The 24,943-nt window shown below is 30.5% G+C and overlaps 1 protein-coding gene and 1 pseudogene across 1 annotated transcript; one reads left to right on the top strand and one right to left on the bottom strand.

Moving 5' to 3' along the window:
- Positions 1-8,599: 8,599 nt before the first annotated feature.
- Positions 8,600-10,870, bottom strand: LOC111369648 (annotated as a pseudogene).
- An 11,751-nt stretch (positions 10,871-22,621) lies between these two features.
- LOC111369650 (SHUGOSHIN 2-like) lies at positions 22,622-24,943 on the top strand. The gene is made up of 6 exons (XM_022991244.1): positions 22,622-22,631; positions 22,784-22,949; positions 23,074-23,111; positions 23,211-23,319; positions 24,704-24,727; positions 24,804-24,943. The coding sequence occupies exons 2-6, from the start codon at positions 22,785-22,787 to the stop codon at positions 24,903-24,905; spliced, it is 438 nt and encodes a 145-aa protein (XP_022847012.1). The 5' UTR covers positions 22,622-22,631; position 22,784; the 3' UTR covers positions 24,906-24,943.

A 24,943-nucleotide genomic window follows, 5' to 3' on the forward strand; every position in this document is an offset into this window, starting at 1 on the left:
TAATTCTAGCATTGTTTTTTCTCTTATTTCTTCTCTTTTAGCATTTCTTATCAAATTTTCTCCCAAAAATTCATTTGAAATATATTCTACTAACTTTTCTATACCTTATCTATCTGATTTTATTATTTCTGTTTGTACATTTCTTTTTATTAATATTTTTGTATCATTACTTATTCCTTCCCACCAATTTTTAACATCTTCTTCAAAGGATGCTATTGAGAAATATATTCTTCTTTCATTATTTTCCCATGTGTCATCTTTATTATATAAAAAGAATAATATCATTGAATCTGCTCAAGTTAATAAGATTTTTTTAGTATCTATTTTGCAATTTAAATCTAATTTTATTCCTCCTTGATTAATAGGTTTATCATAATTATCATTTAATTCAAACATGTCTCTATATTTATTTTCTCTAGGTGGTTGTCTATTTCTTACTTTATCATAAAATTGTTTATATGATTTATTATATATAGGTGCACAACTTTCATCTAAATCTTATAATTTTTGTTTAAAAGTTCCTGTTGAATTAGGTCTTCCTCCCGTATTGATTAAAACTTGGTATTCACTTATATCAGTTAAACTTAATTGATCAAATAAGTAAGTCTAATTCCTCATTCATCTTTATCTTCTTTTTCTTCTACTTTTAATTTTCCTAATATTTTTTTCTCTAGATTCTTATTCTTTTAATATTTTTGGTAATATATATTTTCTAAATTTATCATCCATACTTCCTATTTCAATTATTACACTCTCTTTTTCAATATATGTCTTTCCTATTCGAGTCATTTCTTTTTCTATTAATTTTTTTTATCTATTTTCTTTTCTTTATTTTTATTATTTTCTTTTAATTCTCTAATTTTAATTTTTAATATATTTATATCATTTCTTGTTTCTCTTACTTCATTTTTTAAATCTTGTATATCATTTATTAATATTTTTATTAATGACTTTAATTCTTCTATATATTCACTTATTGACTTATTAAAATCATATTTCTAACATATAAGTTAATTTATATCTTTTATCTTCATTTTATCTATTATTTTTTCAAATCTTCTGTTGGCTATATCTGGATCTATTAATTTTTCTTTTACTATACTGAAATATTTACTTTCAAGTCTTAATATTTCACATTTTAATTTTATTTATTGTCTTTTATTTGATATTCTTATTCGTTGTGGTATTAACATTATATCTCGTATTTTTTATTGTATTTTTTTCATTTTTATAAGTAATTTATTTAATTTTAAATTTGTATTGTCACTTGCACTCATACTTCTCTTTGTAATATAAATTAATTTCTTCCTTTTTATAAATATTAATAATTTTTTCATATGTATATATCTCCTTTATTGTTTCTATTATTAATTTTTCTAATACTTGTTCTTTTATTTCTTTAGGCAAATCTTTAACTATTGTTAGTGTCATTATTTTTAATTTATCATAAATATGTTTTAAAAATATATGACTTCCTCTTTCTTCTTCTAATTTATAATAATTATCTATTTTTCTTATTTTAATTTCCATAATCTCTATACTTTTATCATGATGTAAATATAAATATTTGTATATTATAGTTAATTATTATTTTGAAGATGTATAATCTAAATATTCCTTTACTTTTATAATAATTAATCTATTATTTATTAAATTTATATAAAATCTAAGTGTTAACCTAAATCTAAAGACTTTTATTTTTTCAGGTAATCTATTTTTTATGGGTTTCCTCATGATCTCTATGGCTCTGATACCAATTAGGAGGGTTACTTAGAGCGAGCAAAAATCATATAAATAAAAAAAATCATATAAATAAAAAAAATCAAATAAATCAAAATAAAAAAAAACTATCAAAATCCAAGTAATATTTAATTTTAAGGACTAAATTAGAAAATTTCTATATTATAGTGACTTGTTATGTAATATCTAAATGAAGGGTATTTTGGGTATGTAAATTGACCAAAGGTCATTTTGGAAAAATGACATTTTTCTATAGGCTATTTTCATGTATTTTCCCTTCTTTTTTTTGCCCCCGTTTGAGTCCCATTATTTTTCATTATATTAAATTAAAATTTTCTATCTCCTACTTTTAACCACACAATCTTCAATAAAATAATGTTATACGTAAATAAAAAACTTTTCAACTACTCATTTTTCAAAAAAATACTATTCATCTCATTATAATCTACAAATAATGGGGCTAAAAAATAAATAAAAGTCCAAGTGTAGAAAATTTTTAACAGAATTAATAACGACGCTGTGGCAGAAATTGATTGAACTTTTTTTTTAATGCTTTCCCACCATCCAATGGTGCCATGCAGTGCCGTACCTGTGCTTCGCGGGGCTTGAGGCAAATTTCGAAATTTTGGCCCTAGTCCCTAAGTCGTAGCAAATAATCCCTTTTTAAAAAAAATAAAATAAAAAATTAGAAGTTTACGAAATTAAATTTGATAACTTAAATCAACAATAAAACAACAAATAAATTTTTCGGTGTTCTTTCCTTTTCTTCGCATTAAAGTATTTATTCGTTTATCCAATTCGACTTCGAATTAATGTCTATACTCTCTCTCTCTCTCTCTCGTTTTTTTTTGAGCTCCAGATGTAGATTTAGGAGCCATGTTATTTGACTCAAGTAACTCGTCAGCTAACAATTATTGAAAAGTGAAAAAAGTAAAGGCAAAAAATAAGCTGTAGGGATCCCAAAGCAGTCAATAAATAATATCCCAGCAAAGGCCATAGAACAAAGGCAAATGAAAATGATAAATCTTTATTTTCTTAACTCTCAAATTCTATTTTTATTACTTGGGATTGAGACTAAACCTTGCCACCCCCTTTTTTTGGAATAACCTCACTATTAATAATTTCCATGTAAGAAATAAAAACATTGGTGACTGCAAACATCCTTTTCTTTAAGTGCCACTCCGCCACTTTTATGTGAACAAACAATATCTTGTGGAGTGACATCCTTAAAATTGTCTTGTTGCTCCTCGAGAATAGCATACTCATTACAAAACTGATATAAATCTCTCCGACGAATGCGAAGGATCAAGTCTCTGATTCCTTTAATTCTAGGTCTGGAGCTGTCTCAATAGTTTGGATTATTATGTCATCTAACTTCCAATATTGTGAAGGATCATGTTTATGAGATGCTATCTCTACATAATTATTTGCTTTCAATAAGGCATCTACAACCAATAATTGGATTGCCTTTCGAACTAGCAAGTATCATTTCCTTTACTCTTTTTATAGCCTCAGATTCTATTTCAATATGATGCACATCCACAATATGATCCACCACGTCTACAAGCATTTGCTCATGAGACCATTTTGATCCCTTATGAATCATAGAAAGAAACTCATGTTCAAACAAGTGGCTAAAAGCCTAAGGCCTACATCATGCAAAAGTCCATCAAGTTTTCCCTTGTCTTTATGGATTCAATCATAACTAAAGGCTCTGTCCAACTACACTCAAAACAAACACCCTTCTTCTCTCATTTATATTCAGCTAAAAGCAAAATTAAAATAAAATTAAAACCTTCTTAAAACCATTCGTAACTTTCTAAGCAATTGAATTGCTCGTATAAAATTAAGCCAGTGAGCCCTATTCAACTTTGAAATGAAATAAAAACCTTTCACACTCTCTTCTTCTGCTATAGAGATTTGTCATCAAAATAGTCCATTATTTTTCTCCAAATTACATTTGAATATTTGATTAAAAGTTAGGAAAATAAAAAATGCCTTCAGAAGATTCAAATTTTCAAAACCGGTGAAAAAAGAGGAATTTATAGATGAAATTGAAGAATAGAGCATAACATCAGATTTTGGAAACTACAAGAAGAAATCAGCCAATAACATTATAACAGCAATTACACCCCCCAAAAACCCAAAATAAAGGGAAGAGAAAAGGGGGAAAAAAACTGAAATACTATATTATGTGCAGGAAATTGAAAGAAAGAAGAAAAATAAATTTAGATTTTGGACATAACTTAAACAAAAAAGAGCGGTGAATTGAGAGGTGGATTGTTGACGGTGAATTGGTGAGGGCGGCCACCACACTAGCTCCGACCACCACCGCTGAACATGTAGGTTTGTCGTTGATTTCTCTAAGTCTGGAGGTCTTTTCTTTTGAACGCATGGGCATAGTGGATTTTTTCAAAAAATAAAAATGTAAAAAGTGAAAAAAATGGGCCCCTAAAATTCTGGGCCTAAGGCTTGGGCCTCCCATCAGGTCCGACTCTGATGCCACGTCAAGTCTTGTAGATCAAAATATCTTGTCAAAAAAATCGTACTTATAGCATAATTGATAAAAAAGTTAATATACTTCTTGTTAAAAAATTCATGCTTTTAAATAACATCATGTTACATATACATCATACTTGACATAAAATTTTACAATATGTCACACAATTAACTCTTTCCCTCAATCACCTCATGTCACATACCATTCTAGCATAGCTTCTGAACGTTTTCCTCTAGTAAAGTGACTATTCCCTTTAAATAATAATAATAATAATAATAATAATAATAATAATAATAATAATAAGCACGTGTCCAATGGACTAGAAAGTTATACAATTTACAAGCAAGCCCATGTACTAATTCATTCGATAAAATTTGTGGAAAATACATCCAATCGGATTTTTTAAGTTAGATTTTTTAAGATCTAACTTAAAAAATCATATATTAATTCAAATATTACAAATTAATATTTATATAATACTAACAGTATTATAGATTAATTTATATACCCACTCCCAACACATTCACCCCATTCAAACCCTAAATCATTTTCTTTCATTTCTTCTCTTTATCTCTCCTCTCTCTTTACCTTATCTCTCAAATCGATGTCGTCGAGGGGGAGCATGGATCGCTAAAGGCCATTTTCGAGCGTTGCACGACCCGCTTGATGTAAGTTGTGCAACGAGTACGCCATTGTTTCTACTGCACTTCAATAGTGGCTCTATAAGACATTCTTTGACGAGGTGAAACTAGAAACTTGGCAACGGGGACATCTTTTGACAGGTCATGGCTAGACCTGAGCAAAAGAATCGAAAAAAATCAACCAAACCAATCAAACCAAATCGACTGAAGTCGGTTTGATATAGATAATTGGTTTGGTTTTCTTTTAAACAAAGCTGTAGTGGGTCAGTTCAATAATAGTTTAAAATCTCAAAGACTGCAAACTATTGGCTAACCGAACCAACCCAATCTATTTACATGTTTTGCTTTTTTTTATTTTAAAAAAAAAATCAAAAGATAAACCCTAATCTCATAACTATATCTCGATTTTCTTCAATCTATGATGTTTCCAACAAGTAATAGTACTGAAAATTCATTTTCACAAGTTTATTATGTAATACTTAGTTTTTTTTCCCAATTTAGACAATCAAAATATATAATACATAAAAAAGCAACGAAATTTTAAGTTTTTTATTGATCTGTCTCTATTAACCCGATTTTATTTGTTAGTCAATAGTTCTTGTAATATAAAATTATTTGGGTATTTTAGTTCTTGTAATTTAAGTGGGTCCAAATTCGGACAATTTTTTTTAAAAAAAAAATCAATTTGAACTAAAAGTTCAAATCAACTAATTGAACTGAACCAAACCAAATCGATTCACCGTGGTTTGGTTTGGTTTGGTTTGGTTTAAGAGCTAGAATGTGTTTGTTTGAGTTGAAATTCGTCTAAACCGATTAATTTAGTTTTGGTTTTAGGTTGGAATTGAAACTGATCGAAATCAAATCGCGTCCAAGCCTAGTCATAACTATGGTGGCTACTAGTGTTTCTATACGAGTCTTGAAAATCTGATACCACTATTGCAACACCTTGTTTTCATGGACTTGCTTCTTTTGATGTCCCAACAATCTAAACCAATTTTGGGTGGTTTGGGGTTCATAGTTGTTTGGATATGAGATGGTGGCAAAGATGGTAAGTTTGAAATTTGTTGTTGTATTAAAGTTTGAAAATGGAGTAATGATTGTCAATAGTGGTGGGAGATTTAGCGATGGTGTGGGGGTTGTGTGGGGTGTTGGGATGTTGCAGTTACTATGGGGGTTTTGAGCGATCTTGTGAGGTGATGATGATATTGGTGATGGTATGTGTGGTCGTGGATGAAGTGGAGATGGAAAGGAGTCGAGTGTGGTGTTTGTGACCAATTATTTGGTTGATTGTGACCAATAAATATGTTGATTGTGACCAATAAATAATATATGACTTGAAAATATGATTTGACTCACAATTTATTAAATTGTAACCAAGAAATAATTTGTGATTAATTAATTTGATAATTTACTATCGTTAAATAAGTTGTGACTTTTAAAATTTTTAATTTGTGCCGATAAATAAATTGTGACTTATAAAATTTTTTATTTGTGATCGAGAAATAATTTGCGACCTATAAATTTTTTTATTTGTGACTTATAAATTTTTTCATTTGTGACCAAATTGTATAAAATTGTAACCTTTATATATTTAATTAATAAAATATATTTTTAATTAATTATTTCATAAACAAAATTTAATTAATATCCGATTTTTGAAGTTTTAAACTTTATTTCTTAGTCCTCGTTTGGTAGTCATTTTTTTAAAATACATTCTTTTCTCTTTTTTATAACCACACATTCTTTATTAAAATAATTTTACACGTAAATAAAAAAAATTTCCTTATTTTGCAACCACACATTTTACATCAATTTATAAAATACATTTTTACATAAAAATGACTTTCAAACACCCCCTTAATTTTGAAATGGATTATACTTAATCTTTTAGGTAGGAAATCTTCCCTTAAAATTTTTCATTCCTGACTCGGCTGATAAGATAGAGAAAATAAAAATAAAAATACTTGACCCCACATGAAATGATATGAATTATAAAACATCAAAGATAATTAGGCAGTAAAATTAAAAAAATTATAATGAAAGCCCATTCATTCAATGACTGAACTTTGACAAATCATCACGATCCTTAACGATATATCAATTATATTTTTTTCTTTACTATTGTCATATGATCTACATTACACTTTAATATTGTCATATGATCTACACTACACTTCTCCAAAAACATGATCCCCTTTTGAAAAATACTACAGATCTGAGTAGATCTATTCTTTTGCCATGTTGATTTTTTTGTTGAAATTTTTTTTATTCTAGTTGTTTGAAAAAAATTACAGATCCGAGCATATCTGTCCTTTTGCCTTCCTGTTAAATAAAAAAACAGTTTCTAAACACGAGTTGATTTTTTGGTGTTTTTTGAGTATCTTGTTGAAATATTTGCAGTTCTTGTAAGATTTTGGTAACAAAACTTTTTTTAATAAAAAAAATTAGGGTTTCTGTGAATCTCTCCTAAATCTGCCTCTATCTAGGGATCCCTGAGAGAACCCTAGAATTTTAGGAGATTAGGGCCTCGATTCAAGAAACTTATCTCTCAATTTTTTTTGAAATACGTTTTCTGTTATTGTGTGAATATTATTTTTCTATAGATCAAAATTTTTGTTTTTGAGCTGTTGTATATATTCTTGATTTGTACTGATACTCTAACTTGATTTATTTAGTGGGGTTGAAATTATCGTTGTGTGAAATTGTTCTTCAGTGAAGGTAGACATTGTATTATCCCCTACAGTTTACTGTGTGTAAACATAACTGTTAAATAGCTCCATTTTGTATATATATATATATATATATATATATATATATATATATATATCGTGACTTCCTGCCTTAAATTCCATTTTGCATTCAAGTCACTGATGAAAAATGTGAAAGTCTTTATTCTAACTTTGAAAGTTGAAACCATCACTCGCTGTGTTTTAGCATATTTCGAGGTGTTCAAAATCTATTCGAGAATAATTAAGAATACAATCTTAATCATAGTAATTCAAGATTAACGTAAATTAAACTAATTGTTTGATGAATCACTAATTCAATTAGCGTGTCATTGTTACAAACAAGACAAAAGTTTGCCAAACATCAAGTAGGGTACATGAAACTATCCCGAGTAGAACAGGTTATGGCTAGTTCAGACGGATTCTGATTGACTCATCTTGAAGTACTCCGATAATACATTCTCAATTCACTATTAATTTTGTAAGTATTTATGTATATAATTAGTTATATGGTAGTGCGTTGATAATATTTTAGCGACCCTACTACCGTATAAACTAATGACCATAATTTATTTACATGAATATCATATTCATTTTGTCATATAAAGGCCAACCCAAATCGTCCAATTTGAAAATTAAGACTCAATAAATCACGAACATATTTAAACCTCTGTTTGGGAAGAATTTTAAACAGGTTAATTTATAAATGGATAGAATATATTAAATAAGTAGTGTGTAGTATTTGTGGATTCATCGAAATTTATAGTTAAAAGTAATCAAATTTTGCCAAACAAAGACTAAAAGATCAAACCATTTGAGTATATGTACCATGGATTATGCTATTTGTACATAAAAATAGTATATAAGATATTACATAAATTGATGTAAAGGAAAAAAATTGAATGAAAAAATTAAATGTGTTTTAAATTGATAAATGATAGATTGATATGCATTATGAAACTCATTATGTAAAACTTTATGTACATATAACAAAATCTATATTGATATTGAACAAAATAAAAATCGATAAAATTTTAGAAATTTCTTTAACTTCTTTATTATCATGGTACTAACAATTTAACTTACCCAACAAATTATTACAAATTAAAAATGAAATTATTTTCATATATTCACAATCTCATCTCTATCTTATTTTCCACAAAAAAATATTCGTCTTCACGTGTACAACAGGAAACCTATGTCCCACCAAACTGCAAAACCGATCGAATAGATTCTTGCCAACTCAGAAGTACTATCCCACATGGCAAACAACCAAGTCTCAGACTCTTGGGCCCGACTTACCTTTTTTAGCTCCCAGCTGGCTTCCAATATACACGTTTCATATTTTTATTGGTCAAAAACACTTGACTTTTTGTGGGACCTGTCTTGCTTCTTTGATAGGGCTACCACTGAAAAGTAGGGCTTTTCTAACATTTGGGTCCCACAAAATTTTCTGAATGGAAGTGAGATTGGTGGCTGCCACGTCTCCAAGTATATCCCCCAGCCTTGGCACGTCCTTCTCTGCCACCGTGAGAGATATCTCCGCCCATGGCACGGAGGAGGGGAAGGGCAACCGGATGCCATCAGCTATGATCACCGGCACACATCCTAAAACAATTGATTCAACTATTCTTGGACTCCATGGGGCCCGTCCCAATGGACATAAACAAAACGTTGACCGAAAAATCTCTGACCGGTAACCGACAAATTTCTGCCTTTGTAAGTAAAACCTCCTGTCATTGCCATACTTCCGCCATATCTCCGTCCGCACCTGCCTAAGAAAAAATTCAACTAAGGGTTAAATTCGTCATTTCAGATGCCAACATCAATGAAAAGGGTGGTGGGAGTAACATATTCTTACTTGCTGTAAAAACGACCACTGACATTCTTGGGATGAAATTCCATTTTACCCCTGAAGAATACGAAAATGTCACGCCGGCCGTTCAGCGGCGACATTTTCAGGGTGTTTCGCACACTTTCTGGAAACATACGGAGGAATCACCACATTTTCCACTTCTTGACATGGGTGCTTATACTTCACAATATGATTGAATTCTTTAGAACTTCCGGCACTCCATCACGCCGGCCGTTCAACGGCGACATTTTCAGGGTGTTTCGCACACTTTCTGGCGAAACATACGGAGGAATCACCACATTTTCCACTTCTTGACATGGGTGTTTATACGTCACAATATGATTGAATTCTTCAGAACTTCCGGCACTCCATCTGCCACGGCCACATCCTCCTGCAAATAACATCAAAACTTCGATTAATAAAAAGCTTGCCTTTTGTGGTACTTATAAATTTATAATCAACTTTTTTCGCATACCAAGGTGTGAAAGCAGGAACCAAAATCATGGGACGCAACGAAAACATGATCAGAACCACTGCTTCGATTCCTGAAGGGAAGTTCAGAGGAAATGAGTTGAATAGCAGAAGAAATGAGAGAACGGGCATGGCCAATTGCAGGGAAGCCATTAACAGTGCTGAAATTGCACGATACATAAACAGGGACAAAGAAAAAGTCAGCTTCCCATGGGTCTAATGTCCGAATATCGTTGTTTTTCATCAAGACTTTATGTATCGCCACCTCAGAAGCAAACAAATGGCTGCTGCATCGCTCGTTAGATAGCCAGTCAGTGTTATATTTCGATGGTAAATCGTAAACATAAACCTTCATCCCCTTCAATGTATCTGAAAGAATACCAAGAAAGAAGTTAGCAAAAAGACAAGCTTCATCTGAATGCTGGTTTGAGCTTAATGGATTGGGGATTTTCACCGTTAACACTTCTTACCTTGGGGATTATGGGTGTTTTGGAGAAGGGATAGTTCTTCAATAAGAGCTCGAGAGTGTTTGATTTTAGAAACAGTATTTCTTGAAATTGAATTTGTAGGTTTATTGTTGGTAATAAGAAAAGAGCTAAAGAAGTAGAAGGATAAAGAGAACCAGAGAATCCACTTGAAATATCTGCTGCAGAAATTACTCTTATCCGCATTTCTGTAATGTCTTGTATTATTTTGCAGAAGCCTCATTCTCACATAGAACCCTTTAGTGTTCATCCCTCCCTCCCTCTCTCTTTCTCTTAAAAACCCTCAAGAGATCGAAAGAGGTAGGAATGGAGAAGTGGTTGAGATGAGATTTTCTGTATTTGGTTTGAAGGTGTAGTATAGATTAAGGAAGAAGAAGAGAAGGTGAAGAGAGATTGGTTATTTGTTGGTATGTTGTTTTTGCTTAAAGAAAAATAAAAAGAAGCAATGAATACAAATTGAAACTTGGATCTGCTAATCAATTATGTATGTACTTATTGTTTTGTGTGTTTGTAGTATAGTTGGTGTGTGTCTATGTTTTATCCATATACGATGATGGGGTGGGGGTCTGGGGAGGGGTTTAATCTTTTAAGGGAGTTAAAATGAGGTGTGTTGATTAGCGCTCATCTACGGAACAAGCCAATCGCAAGTCGGCCTGGTAAACAAAAATGTGGCTTATCTCGTCTACGAGCTCACCTCTCAATGGGGCAAGTCGAGTCGATTCACTATAATTTTTTATTTTTTTTTATTTCACTGAAATCACATATTTCTCAATTTGGTTCACCTGGTCAAATCGTTGCTCAACTCGTTAGCAGGGTGAGTCAAGGCGATTTGCAATTCGCCTGACTTAACATCTACTTAGTTTGTGATGAGCGAATTAATGTTTCGTTCTTTTCGCCATATTTTTCTAATTACGCCTGACCTAACTTTTATTGAAGGAATTTGTTGTCTTGAACAACTTTATTAACTTTGGGTACCTACCTCTTTATTCTTGTCAAGCATTATTTGATAAATCATTTATACTTATCACTTTAGAATGTTTAAACAAGCTTTTCGATTATTACAATATAATACAAATATTCAATGAATTATGATTTATATTAGTTGTTAACTACATGAAATTTACATAGATATATTACACATGAAAATGGCAATATCCAGCTTTGTCTACATGGAACTCCACTTTCAGAGGCAATTGGTTGGCATAAAGAAACAGAAAATTTGTAAAGAACAAGATTAAGATTCAGTAATGCATATAAAATTATAATAAAAAGTGAGCATAAAGGATCCAAAAAAGAAAAGAAAAAGGAAAAAGTAATACGTTTAATGGAGCAGGAAGAGGCATGGCAATTAAACACGTACAAGAATTCACTATCAAATGAAAAAGGCTCACTATAGGTATAATTTTAAGATTATAGTGGAACTTCCTTTTCCTTCCAAGTTAAGGAATCATAACATATAGATTTCTTATAAATTTTAAGAAAAGTCCTAATGATTATCTTGAACAAAGTGTGAACAAATTTTCATATGGTATAAATGATGAGTTCTATAAGAAATTTTATTATTCTGTCTAATTTGTTAACCTTTAGGGTAGAATTTCAATTTTTTATAAATGGTATAAAATTACGCCCCTAAATCATGTGAATCCATAAAATAGATCCTCAGTTGCAATTGAACCAAGGTGATTGGCCTTTTGAGTTTGATCATGATGGCTAGAAAAACTTATGGTTGGACTCTAAAGGTGGTTGGTTGTGCCCCCGTAAGGTATTGGTCAGGACACAGCAGAAGAATCGTGCTTGATATAGCACGTATTCCTTCTTGATTTGACGAAGACAAGTGTGATACAGTACTTCATTTGAAGACCCTTTTTTGATAAAGTGTGAACAAAATCTCAAATCGATTAGGCAAAGGGATGAATGATGAATTTATAATGGATTGAGCTACTCCACACGTGAATTAATCTTTTCGGATGAAATGTCAATTCGATTAAAAAAAATTCAAGTATTTTTAAAATATGGAGTATCCAATATTTCTTATCAATGTTTAATTGACATATATATTAAATAATTATAACTCATTATTTAATTGAGACCCAAGCATATACATATTAATAAAATAGTGACTGAAAGTATGAAATTTCATACTTCAAAATAACTAATAAATTTGTTCTATTACTTTCAATATGGAGGGAGACACGTCTACGTAGTTTGCAAAGGGCAAAGTTCAAATTTGAAGTGTTGTCGATTCCCCATTAAGGAGTTAAAATATTAGGCTACGCACAATGACCTCAAAATCGAGGAGGATGACCAATGTAGATATTAGTGTATTAAATAAGGGATTATGCTTCTTGTAAATAAAAATTATATATAAGAGATTACATAAAATGATGTGGAGGGAAAAATTGGATAAAAAAGTTGAATGTGTTTTGAATTGACAAATGATAGTATGACACGTGTCATTACGAAACATATTATGTAAAGTTTGATATATATGTAGTCATGTACATATAGCAAGATTTTGTTTATAAAAAATATTTTTTTACTCATTTTTACAATTTAGCTGTCATTTGAAAAGTATTTGTGAAAACTGAAATATTTAATTAAAATGAAATCTGATTATTTATAAATAATTTATAAAATTAGCCAAACGGAGCATTAACGATTAACATCACTTTTGTAAGCCACGCCGTTGAATAGACAAATATCGCTTTTAATGCGAATTCATGCTCGTTCACCTTGTTGTGTACCTCAAGTTGTTCATAGATCTCTCTTCTTCTCCGTTTTGTTCGAGAGTTTCCATTAAATAGATAAAGCTTCGAATAAGCAACCTTCAATCATTTGAAATACATCTAGATTGTAACTCTTCTCTTTATTTTCTTTGTCAAAACTGAAGTGGTGCTTCTCAACTCTCTTATTATTCTTAATGACGATTGATATTATCAACTAATGATCTCAAAATAAATTCTTCATAGAAATTGTCACCTATCCCAAATAAAAAAGAATAATGTTATTTGCAATTACCTACTACTGCAGTTGCCCGATGTAGCATACATGTGGCTGTCAGTGATTTGTTGTATAAGGTAATAAAAAATTACTATATTAATGTATCAAATCACTAATCGTTACATGTATACTACGTAATACGACTACAATAAAAAGCAACTGTAAATAGCATTACTCAATAAAAAATAAAATTCCAAAATTGATGAGATAAATCCCGAAGTTAGTAGCCAAAAGCGTCCTCCAAACCTATTTGAATGTAGGCACGGTTAAGCCTTTTCATTTGAAAACCGTTTTGCTTCGGGATGCCGTTGAAGTCCGAACCAAATAGTATCCACCTCTTTGCATTTATTTTCACTTTAGCCCTTTCTTTTTTTATTTAATATTTTTCTTTTTTGCTCCTTTAATTTTCACAGTTCCTCATTACCCACAAATTCTTTCTCTTGGAGAAGTTAATTACACTTCAGTATAACTCTTGGCTATCAATTTAGATAAAATTTCTCGAAAATTCTTGTGGGCTTCTTGAATTGTGAGGATTCATTGATTTTCTTAGGGTTCTTCAAGGAGGATAATATATTACACTATTACGGAATGGAAGGGGAATAAAATGAGGAAATACCTGCAAATAACCTAAATATAAGAGTGAATTGTGATATTAGACCTGAAAAGATAATTATTTTAAGAATAGCCTTTGAATAACAATCTTTCCAAAAATACCCCTCATAGAGAATTTGCAACTAAAAGCATTACAATGTATAAAAGCCTTCAATCAGGTCCCCAAAGAAATATAGATCATGAATCTTTAATAAATTTAACCCCAAATATTATATAAATTTTATTGATTTAAGAAATGCAACAGATAATAAATTAAATTATTTAAAAGAAGATCTGAAGAGTTTTTTTTACAGAATATTTAGATACAAAATTAAAATATAAAAATGTTTATATAGATAATAGAGCAATCAAAATAAAAAATAATATACATAAACTGATTCTTAAACTGGAAAGAAGAATTAACAAATTAAATATAATTATTAAAGAAAAAGTTTTAACAAAAGATAGTGAATTCTATAAATTCTATTATAATATTTTAAAAACTTATGAAGATTTTAATTGGATTCAAAATCTTAACCCCTCCGCTGCACACTCCGAAAAAATGGTAACAGAGCCATGTTACGAACCTAAAATTATAATGAACTTAGTAGATGAAGAAAATATAATTGAAGAATTTTTAAAAAAAGTTGAAAAACATAAAAAACCAAGTTATCTCTACTTACCTAAAAACCCCACAAATGAAAGTTTTGAGGATATACACAAAAGACTAGAAAATTTAGAATATAATCTACAAGTAGGAAATGTTCTTTTAGATAAAAACCATAAAGGAAAAGATAGGATTATAATTAATCCACCTCAAGATTTTAGGATAACACAAAAAGAAAATAATAAAGGGACAAAAATGAAGAAAATCAATATATAATTACAGATGTAGAAGAACTAGAACAAAAATTCTTAGAATCTACATGTGAAAAGTATGATGAATATAAAAAACAGTTAGAAGAATTAACTGAAAAAATGAAAAATATAAAGATGAATACTAATCCCCATCAACAAGTCGAGATATAAAAATAGAATTCAGTAGTGATGAAGAATATGATTATCCTTATCATACAACGATACTTATTAAAGAAAGTATTAATTAATATAGAAAAACACAGAAAAGATACCCTGGGAATATAAGAAAACAATCCATAAAATAAACAAATCCAATGGAATCTTATAATGAACTAATCTACACAACAGTAATATGGTTAGATCTAGACTGTGTAGATAAAAATAAAGCTATTGAAACATGGACGAAAAGTACAGACTTTGCAATACAATTTAATAAATGAGAAACATATACAGCTTTTGAATTTATAGAACATACATTCAGAGGAATTGTTTCTGAATGGTGGAGAAGGTTATCATAATCTATAAAAGAAAGAATAAAGTATGGAGAAAATAGAACTGAAGCATTAGCTAACGGGAATACTTTAAATGATTGAAATATACAAGAAATATTAAAAAGATTTGAAAGAGCCTTAAGAGCAGAGTTCTTAGGAGATAGATATGCTTCTAATGAAGAAGATAGAAAACAAGACGAATATAATGAATGAATGATAGCAATGAAAAATTTAAAGATATGTGATATGTGTGAATTAGAAAGATATACATGTAAATTTGAAGAATTATACTATATATTAAATCAAGAAGATTATCAAGAAAATAAGCCTATATTAAAGTCTTATTTTACGAAGTTACCATTCCCATGAGAAATTAAGTTATTAAAAGAATATGAGAAGTTATTACCTTTAGGAGAAGAGGGAGGAATAAAAATAGATGGTATTGAAAGTAGGATTGAATTTACAAAAAGAATGATAGGCATGTGGTGCAGAGAAGCTCTACAGAGTAGGAAAACATATAAAATAAGAAAAAATTTCTTGTGTTGTTACAAAGATATAGGCCAAATTGAACAATTTGGATGCCATAAGAAGAAATATAAATCATATAAGAAATATAAAAGAAAATTCAAAAACTACAAAAAATTAAAGAAAAGAAATTTTAAACCACACAAAAAATATTTCAAGAAAAGAAATTGGAATAAAAAATCCAAACCAAGAAATATTAAAAAATGTAGATGTTTCATCTGTAATGAAGAAGGATATATTGCCCCTCAATGTCCTAAAAAGAAGGATAGACAGAATATAAAAATTCTTAGAATTTATGAAAAATTCTAGAATTTATGAAAAATTCTAAGAAGATAGTGATATCTAACCAATTGAATATTTTGAAGATTTAAGTAGTGAATGCAGTAGCATTTATGAATTAGATACATCCTCATCAAAGGAAGATTCTGAGAAGATAGCATATATGAATCAAGAGATACAACAAGCAAATCTAGAAATAGAAGTAGAAACAACTGAAGAAGTTGAAGACTCGATAGAAGGTATAAATCAAGAAATTACCTTTGATATTAAAAAATACAAAGGAATAACCAAGAAAATAATAGACATACAAGAAAAAGATGTATTCTATCCAGGATTTTTAGGAGTACTACCAAGAGTAAATAAAAAAATTGTAAGTATGAACTATAAAGAAATGTCTATTAAAATAGAAGATACTATAAGAAAAGCAATAATTCCTATAATTACAAAAGAATGTGTAAAATAAAAGTTATCCAAAATTCTGGAAAACATAATAAACAAGTTGAAATGCATTGAAATATAAGGAGTCCAGATAATGGTAAAATGATTCTTTAGAGAAGGTATGAACATACCAATAGAAATATATTGTATGGACAACAGAATCTTACAAGATCCTATAAATGCTTTCTTAGGAACAGTTGTAGGAAACTTAGTCTATCAAAAAGTGATATTTACAGTAAAACCAAATTATGCAATATCACTAATTGATGATAATATTGACCAAAGTTTCAATCTATATTATAAAATTGGAAACTTAAAAATGTTATGAAAAAGTAAAGCTATAGTATAAATATAAAATCAATTTTTGCCTTTAGTACTAGCCATCATAACAATTTAAGAAAAATAACTGATAATATTATTATACATAAAGATTTTGAGGAATTAGCACAATATATACCTCCTAGGAAATATCAAGAACATGAAGTCACTATACCAGAACAGAGAATGCTTGATTTCCACAAACAAGCTAGAGAAATTAATTCTGAAGGAAAACTGATAAAAAGAAATAGTGTCAGTCTAGAAGGAGACAGTCTTATTGCAAGATTCCACTCTAGACAAGACTCTAAGATAAGCAAATTCAAGAAATTAAGTATTGCTGAACCATCAAATTCGCAATATTATATCAAAACACGATATGTAAATCAAGAAGGATATAAGAAGAATCTTCTTGTCCTCATAGACACTGGAGCAGATAAAAGTCATGTAAATGTTAAATTTGTTAGTCATTTAATAGATTTTGAATTACTAAAACCATATATATTAAAGGATTATTTAGGAAATAATCTCGAAATAAGAAAATATGTAAAGTTCCCTCTTATACTTATGGGAGAGGATCACAAAGAATATACTAAAGAAATAATTCTATACAAAGATGAATTTTATGGAGTAGATCGTTCACCTATACTGCTAGAAATGAACTTTCTTGAGAAATATAGTCCTTATAAAATCTAATAAGGATATTTAAAAATAACAGTTGATGATAATCCAATCATCATTTCAAGAATAGATGAAAATATGAAATCATTGTTATCATGGAAAGAGTAATCAGTACTAATTCCATGAGTCCATATATTGAAATTATACTCAATATAAAAAGTTATTGCAGAATTAAATTTCATACTTACTTAGATACAGGAAGTACAATAAGCTTATGCTTACTAAATGTATTACCATCTGAATACTGAAAATATAATTCAAAGAAGATCGTCACTGCTACAACAGCAGGTGGAAATAAAGTAATATACAGCAAATATGTTACGCAAGTACCTTTTCTAATTTCCTTTAGAGAAGTATTTATTGATACAATATATATGTCAAACACAATTGGATGTGATATTTTATTAGGACAAAATTTTCCATTAAAATACGCACAATTTACACAATATATTGATAAGTATATGTTCACAACTCCTTGTGCACACAAAATATTTACACCAAAATAAATAAGGCTGTTACCATAGCATATAAAGACATAAACCATCAAAGTTCCTCAACCCAGCGTGATGGATGTTGGAGCACAGAAAAATTTAAACCAGTTACAGTTCTAAAAATGACAACAGAAAATAGGTTAGAAAAATTGAAAAAAGAAATTTCTGAAACATATTCTGAAAATCTATTAGAAAAATGGAATACAAACAAAGTAAATACAAAAATAGAATTAATCAATCCAGACACTATAGTAAGAGTCAAACCCATGAAATATAGTGTAGATGACTAAAAGGAATTTAAAGACCAGATAAAAGAATTGCTAGGAGCCAATTTGATTAGGCATAGTAAAAGCCCACATAGCAGCACAACCTTTATGGTTAGAAAACATAGCGAGATAAAAAAAGGAAAAGTCAAGATGGTGATAAATTATAAAAAGTTAAATGAAGTTATCAAATTTGATGGATATTAGTTGCCAAATAAGGACACCCTTATTAAGAAAGTACAAAATAAAAAGATATTCTCAAAATTTGATTGTAAGTTAGGTTTTTGGCAAATCATGCTTACAGAAGAAAGTAAACCATTAACTGCATTTAGTACCCCCAATCCTTTAGGACAATACGAATGGAATGTAATTCCATTTAGGTTGAAAAATGCACCACAGATATTTCAAAGAAGAATGGATGAGGTAATTAAACCAATTACTCATTTTTGTATTGCATATGTAGATGATTTACTTATTCATTCAAATAACATTGAAAAACATATTGAACATCTTGAGAAATTTTGTTATATTATGAAGAAACATGGTATTACACTTTCTCAAAAGAAAGCTGAGATAGCTAAAACAGATATATAATTTTTAGGATTATTTATAAAAGAAGGAGAATTGCAATTGCAATCTCATATTGGAGAAAAATTTCAAGATTTTCCTAAAGAGATCAAAGATAAAAAACAATTATAAAGCTTCCTTGATATATTGAATTATGCTGAAGGATTCATTGAAAATTGTGCCAAACTAAAAAATTATTTTCTTCCAAAGTTAAGAAAAAATGTAATATGGTCTTGGGAAAAACAAGATTGTGAAAATATAAGGAAGGTGAAAGAAGAATTAAAGGTATTGCCCAAACTTATAATTCCACAAGAAGAAGATTTCTTTATCCTTGAAACTGATTCTTCAAACAATTACTGGGGAGCAGTATTAAAGGTTAAAAAGAATCATAAGGAATATAAATGTGAAAAGAATTGCTCTTGTCCTGAGATTCTTGCAGGTTATATATCAGGAACATTCAAAGAAGTTGAAACGAGATATGGGACGAACAGAAAAGAACTCATTGCTATAAAAAGGGGAGTTCAAAAATATGAAGATTATTTATTAACAAAAAAATTCTTGATTAAAGCTGATAATACTTAAGTTAAAGTTTTTTTGAAAAATAATGTTGATCCATCTATTGCCAATAGATATATTATCAGGATACAAATTTGGTTTTCATATTTCAAATTTGATATCGAATATATAAAAGGTAAAACTAACTTTCTTCCTAATTATCTTAGCAGGGATGGAGTTAGAGCAACTAAGGATGAAAGTCCAAATACTTGAGATAAAAGTTTCCTATTTGAAAACTCAAATTCAAAATATCCAAGATAGTCTTCAAGGCAAAAATATAGCCCTTGAGACAGAAGTAACTTGTACCAAGTCTAGTATCCCTTCATAGGGACCAGTAAATACTAGCGCTCTCCCCGAGGATAAAGGGAAAGATAAGAAGGTAGTAGGAACCCCTTCACAGGGAATACATAAGCCTATTACTGGTAATGAAGATATTCAAAATATCAAAAGCGAAGGTAACTCTTCACAGAGCCAAACTAAATCTAAACTTTCTATTGAAAGAATAAATCCAAAAGATATTGTCAAAATATGCAATGAGACAAAATTTCCCAAAAGATAACCTGAATAAGTCATATTCTTTATTGTTATTTTTAATGTTTTATCAGATTGGTATCTGGAAATAGGAAAGTGGATGAAAACTCTCCACTATGCAAAATACAACAAGATAAACTTCTATCCAGAAGCACCAGCCAATTGGGTATGAAACTATTTTGAGATAGGAAATATACTCTGTATATATCCCAGCAAAGATCTCAAAAAAATAGCCCAGCTTTCAGCCAACGTCAGAAAAGCTGTAAAAAGATACACTGAAGTAGTCAAGACAACCAACGTATATATCAGATTCCATTCAGCAACTATGGAATGAGATCCCGTTCTTAAACATATGCATCCATCATTTCATGTTATTAAAACGGGACTTACAAACCAACATTTTTTACAAACCAATCAAAAGATTGTTAAAAATGGATACCAAGATATTATAAATATAATGCCCTACAGAAGAGCAAAAGGGTACAAAAAAATATTTGAATATGTAACTCAGATTATTACTGAGAAAGAAAAAATATGGATTTATCCATCTGAAGACCATATAATCTACTCCAATGCAAGGATAGCTACAAATGAAGAAGATATATGTTATCTTGACCAATTATTATCTGCAATTATTTCAAACCAAGTACATGGATCAGAAGATATGGCGAAAGAACTGTGCAAACTACTCTGGAACTACAGTAACGACCATTGTGAATACTGCGTAGTGGAAGATATGAGTCAAACATCTCTCAACAGTGAAGAATTCCTTGCAGAATTCTTTAATTTGAAGATGAAAAAGTGATAGAAACAAAAGTGGCCCTTTATCACTACTTTAATAAAGAAATTTATTAAAGAAAAACTGTGGCTACTAGAAAATAGAAGATAGCAAAAGAAAGTCTTCATAATCGTGACTACTCACCTACTGGTTGTCATAAGTGAAAGACAATTTCAAAGATAAGGCAGATAATTTCTAAAAGAGAGATCCACCTAGCAAGAAAATAATGGAGAAATCGGCGGAGATAAGACTACTGAGCCACCCAACAAAAGAAAAAAAGAGACACCTGTCAAGATAAGATTCTCAAAATTTTCTATAAAAGGGAGGAGAGAAAAGAAAGAGAGCAGTTCAAAGAACACTCTGAAAAATCATATCTCAAAGATAGATTTTTTGTAATCTGTATACACCACTTGTATTTAGAAAATTTTTAGATAGTCAGAGGAGAGCAAAGCTTGTAATAAGGTAATCACTTATGGAGTTCTAAACTTCATAAGGTGAGTACCAAAGATATGTAAATATAGATTGTAAGCATGCACTATTTTAGTTTATGAATATTAAAGTAAAGTTTGTTATGTTCAACAAAACTTTCATAAAAGGATTTCGTTAAGTTTCTCATGATTCCTCGGCAGTACAAATAGAGATTTTAAAAGATTTTCAAAACATTGATTTTGAATGGATGTTAGCCATGCAAAAGTACCCGTCTTTGATGAATGGTTTAGGGGAAAAAGGTAGTTTTCTAACAAAATTGTAGCACCTTGTGTGTGTTATCTTTTAAAATTTCATTCCAAGTAAGAACTAGATTCTGAAAAGAGTCTGAATAGAGGTGAAAACAGAGACTCTGAATACTGTGAGATAGCGTCTATGGTAACACGGCTAGTTCTCTAGAATGAGAAATGCAACCTTAATTGAAAAGCCTTTGTGCGGAAGCAGTTTTGGACCCAAATAATTTCAAAAAAACATTTTAAACTTTTACTTGATTCAGAAGATTGTTTAAGTACATGCAAAATATCTATAAGAGCATACTGGAGGGAAAGCCTGTTTACTTTTATATTACTGTAAGTTATTTACTCGCTTTTACATGCTTATGCTTTGATTAATTTTGATGAACACTTCACAAGTATCCACATCCACTTCTAAAGATGATAATGATCCTAGATTATATTTAGATAAGAAAGATATTTCGTTTGTACTTAAATTAGAAGTACATGCAAAATATCTATAAGAGCATACTGGAGGGAAAGCCTGTTTACTTTTATATTACTGTAAGTTATTTACTCGCTTTTACATGCTTATGCTTTGATTAATTTTGATGAACACTTCACAAGTATCCACATCCACTTCTAAAGATGATAATGATCCTAGATTATATTTAGATAAGAAAGATATTTCGTTTGTACTTAAATTAACTGAAAAATCTGAAAACATATTTTCTATTGGCCAAGAAAAACTTGAAGAAATATATTGAAATATAGATTATTATTGTGAGTATAATATAAGATTTGATTCTGTAAGAACTAGTAGAGAAATAAAAAAGGTAGAAGATATTATAACTAAATATAAAGATATGCAAGAAGAAGTTTCAGAAGGAATAATTTTAGGATATATAACTAAAAAAGATCAGCCTAGAATCTTTGAAGAATTATCAAGATATAGAGAATATTTAGAGGTATTTGAAAAATTAAAAAATACAAACATAAGTCCTGATTAATGAATCTCGAAAGGAGAAGGATACATCTTGCAAATAATAAAAGTAAGGGTAAAATAGTATTTCCAATAGCAAAGGCCATTGTGAAAAATAGAATCAATATTCTGGCCATTCAGAAGATTGGTCCGAATAAAATGGCAAAAAGGTCCTCTTTGGGAAGTTAATTACCCATTAGAATAAATCTTCAGTATCAATTCAGATCTAATTCATTGAAAAGTTAGGTGGGCTTCTTGAATTTTGAGGATTTATTTGATTTTCTTAAGGTTCTTGAAAGGGGATTCTATTATAATCTTGCAGAATGCAAGGAGAAAAAGTGGCAAAAAGATCCTCTTTGGGAAACATGGTGAGAAAGGGGTTTTCAGACATTACTAATACTTTGCCACGGCCCAAGTCTCCAATCATACCTGGAAAGTCGCAGCCAGATTCTGCTTCTGCTAAAGACTACATCGATAATCTAGTCAAGATACTATTTATTTATGCATATATATTTTTTTGTTGGATCATGTTCAAAATTATAGGATCTAATGTTATTGCAATTTCTCGGTATTTTTTCTTTTCTGATTATTTTTATTGCTTTGTGAACACAGGAAAATATGGCCATGGTGAAGCTTATTCAAGAGAAAAAGCACTTATTTTATTTTATTTTTTTGTCTATTTTGTGTGCCACATTGGGTTTTTTCCCCTCACGTTTTTCTAATAATTGGGATTCTTAACATTCTGACAGTAAAATTGTAGAATTGACTGGAATTGAGATTCAGAATTTGAGAGCTTGTCTTCAAAAAATGCAGCTGCAGAACTGGAATCTTGCTCAATCAGATAGTCATATGTTAGCGGTCAGTTGGTTTGCATTTTGACCAATATATACTACACGAGTAAATTTAATCAATGCTCACTAAAGTTTAGTGTATATTACTACTTGCTCACTGAACATTAAAACATTACTCGTTGCTCACTCATCTATCAAATTATCTACCCATTCATCACCTAACTGATCTCCATCATTCTAGACTAAAGGAATGTGCCACGTAGCAGACGAAAATACCACGTGGCACATAAATTAGATGGAAAATCAAAAAACTCAGTCGGAACATGGAAGGCAGATGCCCAGTCGGCATGGGTTCACAGAGTCTGCCGTTCAACACCAAACCCAGGCGAAATCCCACCTCCGTCTGCACCAAATGACCAACCAAAAACCACAAAACAAGCGACGACGAATGGAATGTAAGTCAGAATTTCCATCGCCATGAGCCGTCGAATCGTGGGAACAGTAGCAACCCAAATTCATCTTCCCTACCACCGATCTCTTCACCTTTCGACTAAGTTTTCTGAGCACTCTGTGCGAGAGATTCGACCACAGTAGCTTCCATGAAAGTTTTTTGATTTCTAATTTATCAAAACCCAAATTCGCCCACAAATCCATGAACTAGAATCGTCCCCAATTCCACCTTCCATTTTCTTGCCCCAAATCGAAACCCAAGTTTGCCCCTAAACTCGTGAAGACTGAAGAACCCAAAATTTGCCCCCAAATCCGCTGCATTGACTGATTTGTATTCAGGGTCCAAGAAATGGAGGGAGAAGATGAAGATCTAGGAGTGGCTTTTTCACTTTTGGCCGGCCTATTTCATGTGTGATGTGCCACATTGGATTCCGGTCACCACGTGGTAGAGTCCGTTAGTTTAGGGTGACGAAAATGAGATGAGTGATGAACTGGTAAACAATTTGATAGATGAGTGAGCAACGAGTAATGTTTTAATATTCGGTGAGCAAGTAGTAATGTACACTTTAGTGAGCATTGATTAAAATTTTATTTTATTTTATTTATCAAGGTGTCCGCCTTCGACGACTATTCCTTAGGTCTGTGATCCGACCCCTCTTCACACAGACCAATTGAACCACGAGATGTGCTTCCTACTGATCAGGGTCCGAGCGCCTCTCCAACTGAACTGTCAAAATGCCTAGTGAGCCAACTCACGTTGCGCCTTACCTTTCAAGACATTCCTGCCTTCTAGGATAAATCCTGCCTTCCAGTATATGCTTTGCCTTCCAAGAGCCCCATGAATCGAACCCACGACCTCTAAACTGTCAGCCTTGAGAGAACCCTTCCTTTGCCAGTGGAGAAGTGCCCGAGGGGCGAGCATTGATTAAATTTACTCTATACTACACTGAGGATAAAGTGACATTTTTGCGTGGTACTTAATTTATGAATTACGAATGCAGGAACTTAATTTGGGTAAAGAAAGGGTAAGGTTTGGCAAATTTGGTTGGTTGATATCCCATGTCTTTACATTTGTAGTTAATTCATTATTGCTCATCACAGTTAAAAGCGTTACAGCATGAGATTGGGTGTAAGGAAGCACTTCTTAGAACAAAGAATCTTGAACTTAATGTAAGTTCATTTTTTCAGTCAATAGTACAATGAAATGTTATTTGAAATGCTTCTCCATTCTGTGATTGAAA

This window comes from Olea europaea, chromosome 20 (genome assembly GCF_002742605.1).
Source record: "Olea europaea var. sylvestris chromosome 20, O_europaea_v1, whole genome shotgun sequence".
Classification (NCBI taxonomy): Eukaryota; Viridiplantae; Streptophyta; class Magnoliopsida; order Lamiales; family Oleaceae; genus Olea; species Olea europaea.

Bases quoted from the DNA above. Each gene is read 5' to 3' on its own strand.
- LOC111369650 (XM_022991244.1), top strand. From the start codon at position 22,785: ATGCAAGGAGAAAAAGTGGCAAAAAGATCCTCTTTGGGAAACATGGTG. The intron at 23,112-23,210 runs GCACTTATTTTA...ACATTCTGACAG, and splicing joins AAGCTTATTCAAGAGAAAAA to TAAAATTGTAGAATTGACTG. The intron at 24,728-24,803 runs GTAAGGTTTGGC...TGCTCATCACAG, and splicing joins TTAATTTGGGTAAAGAAAGG to TTAAAAGCGTTACAGCATGA.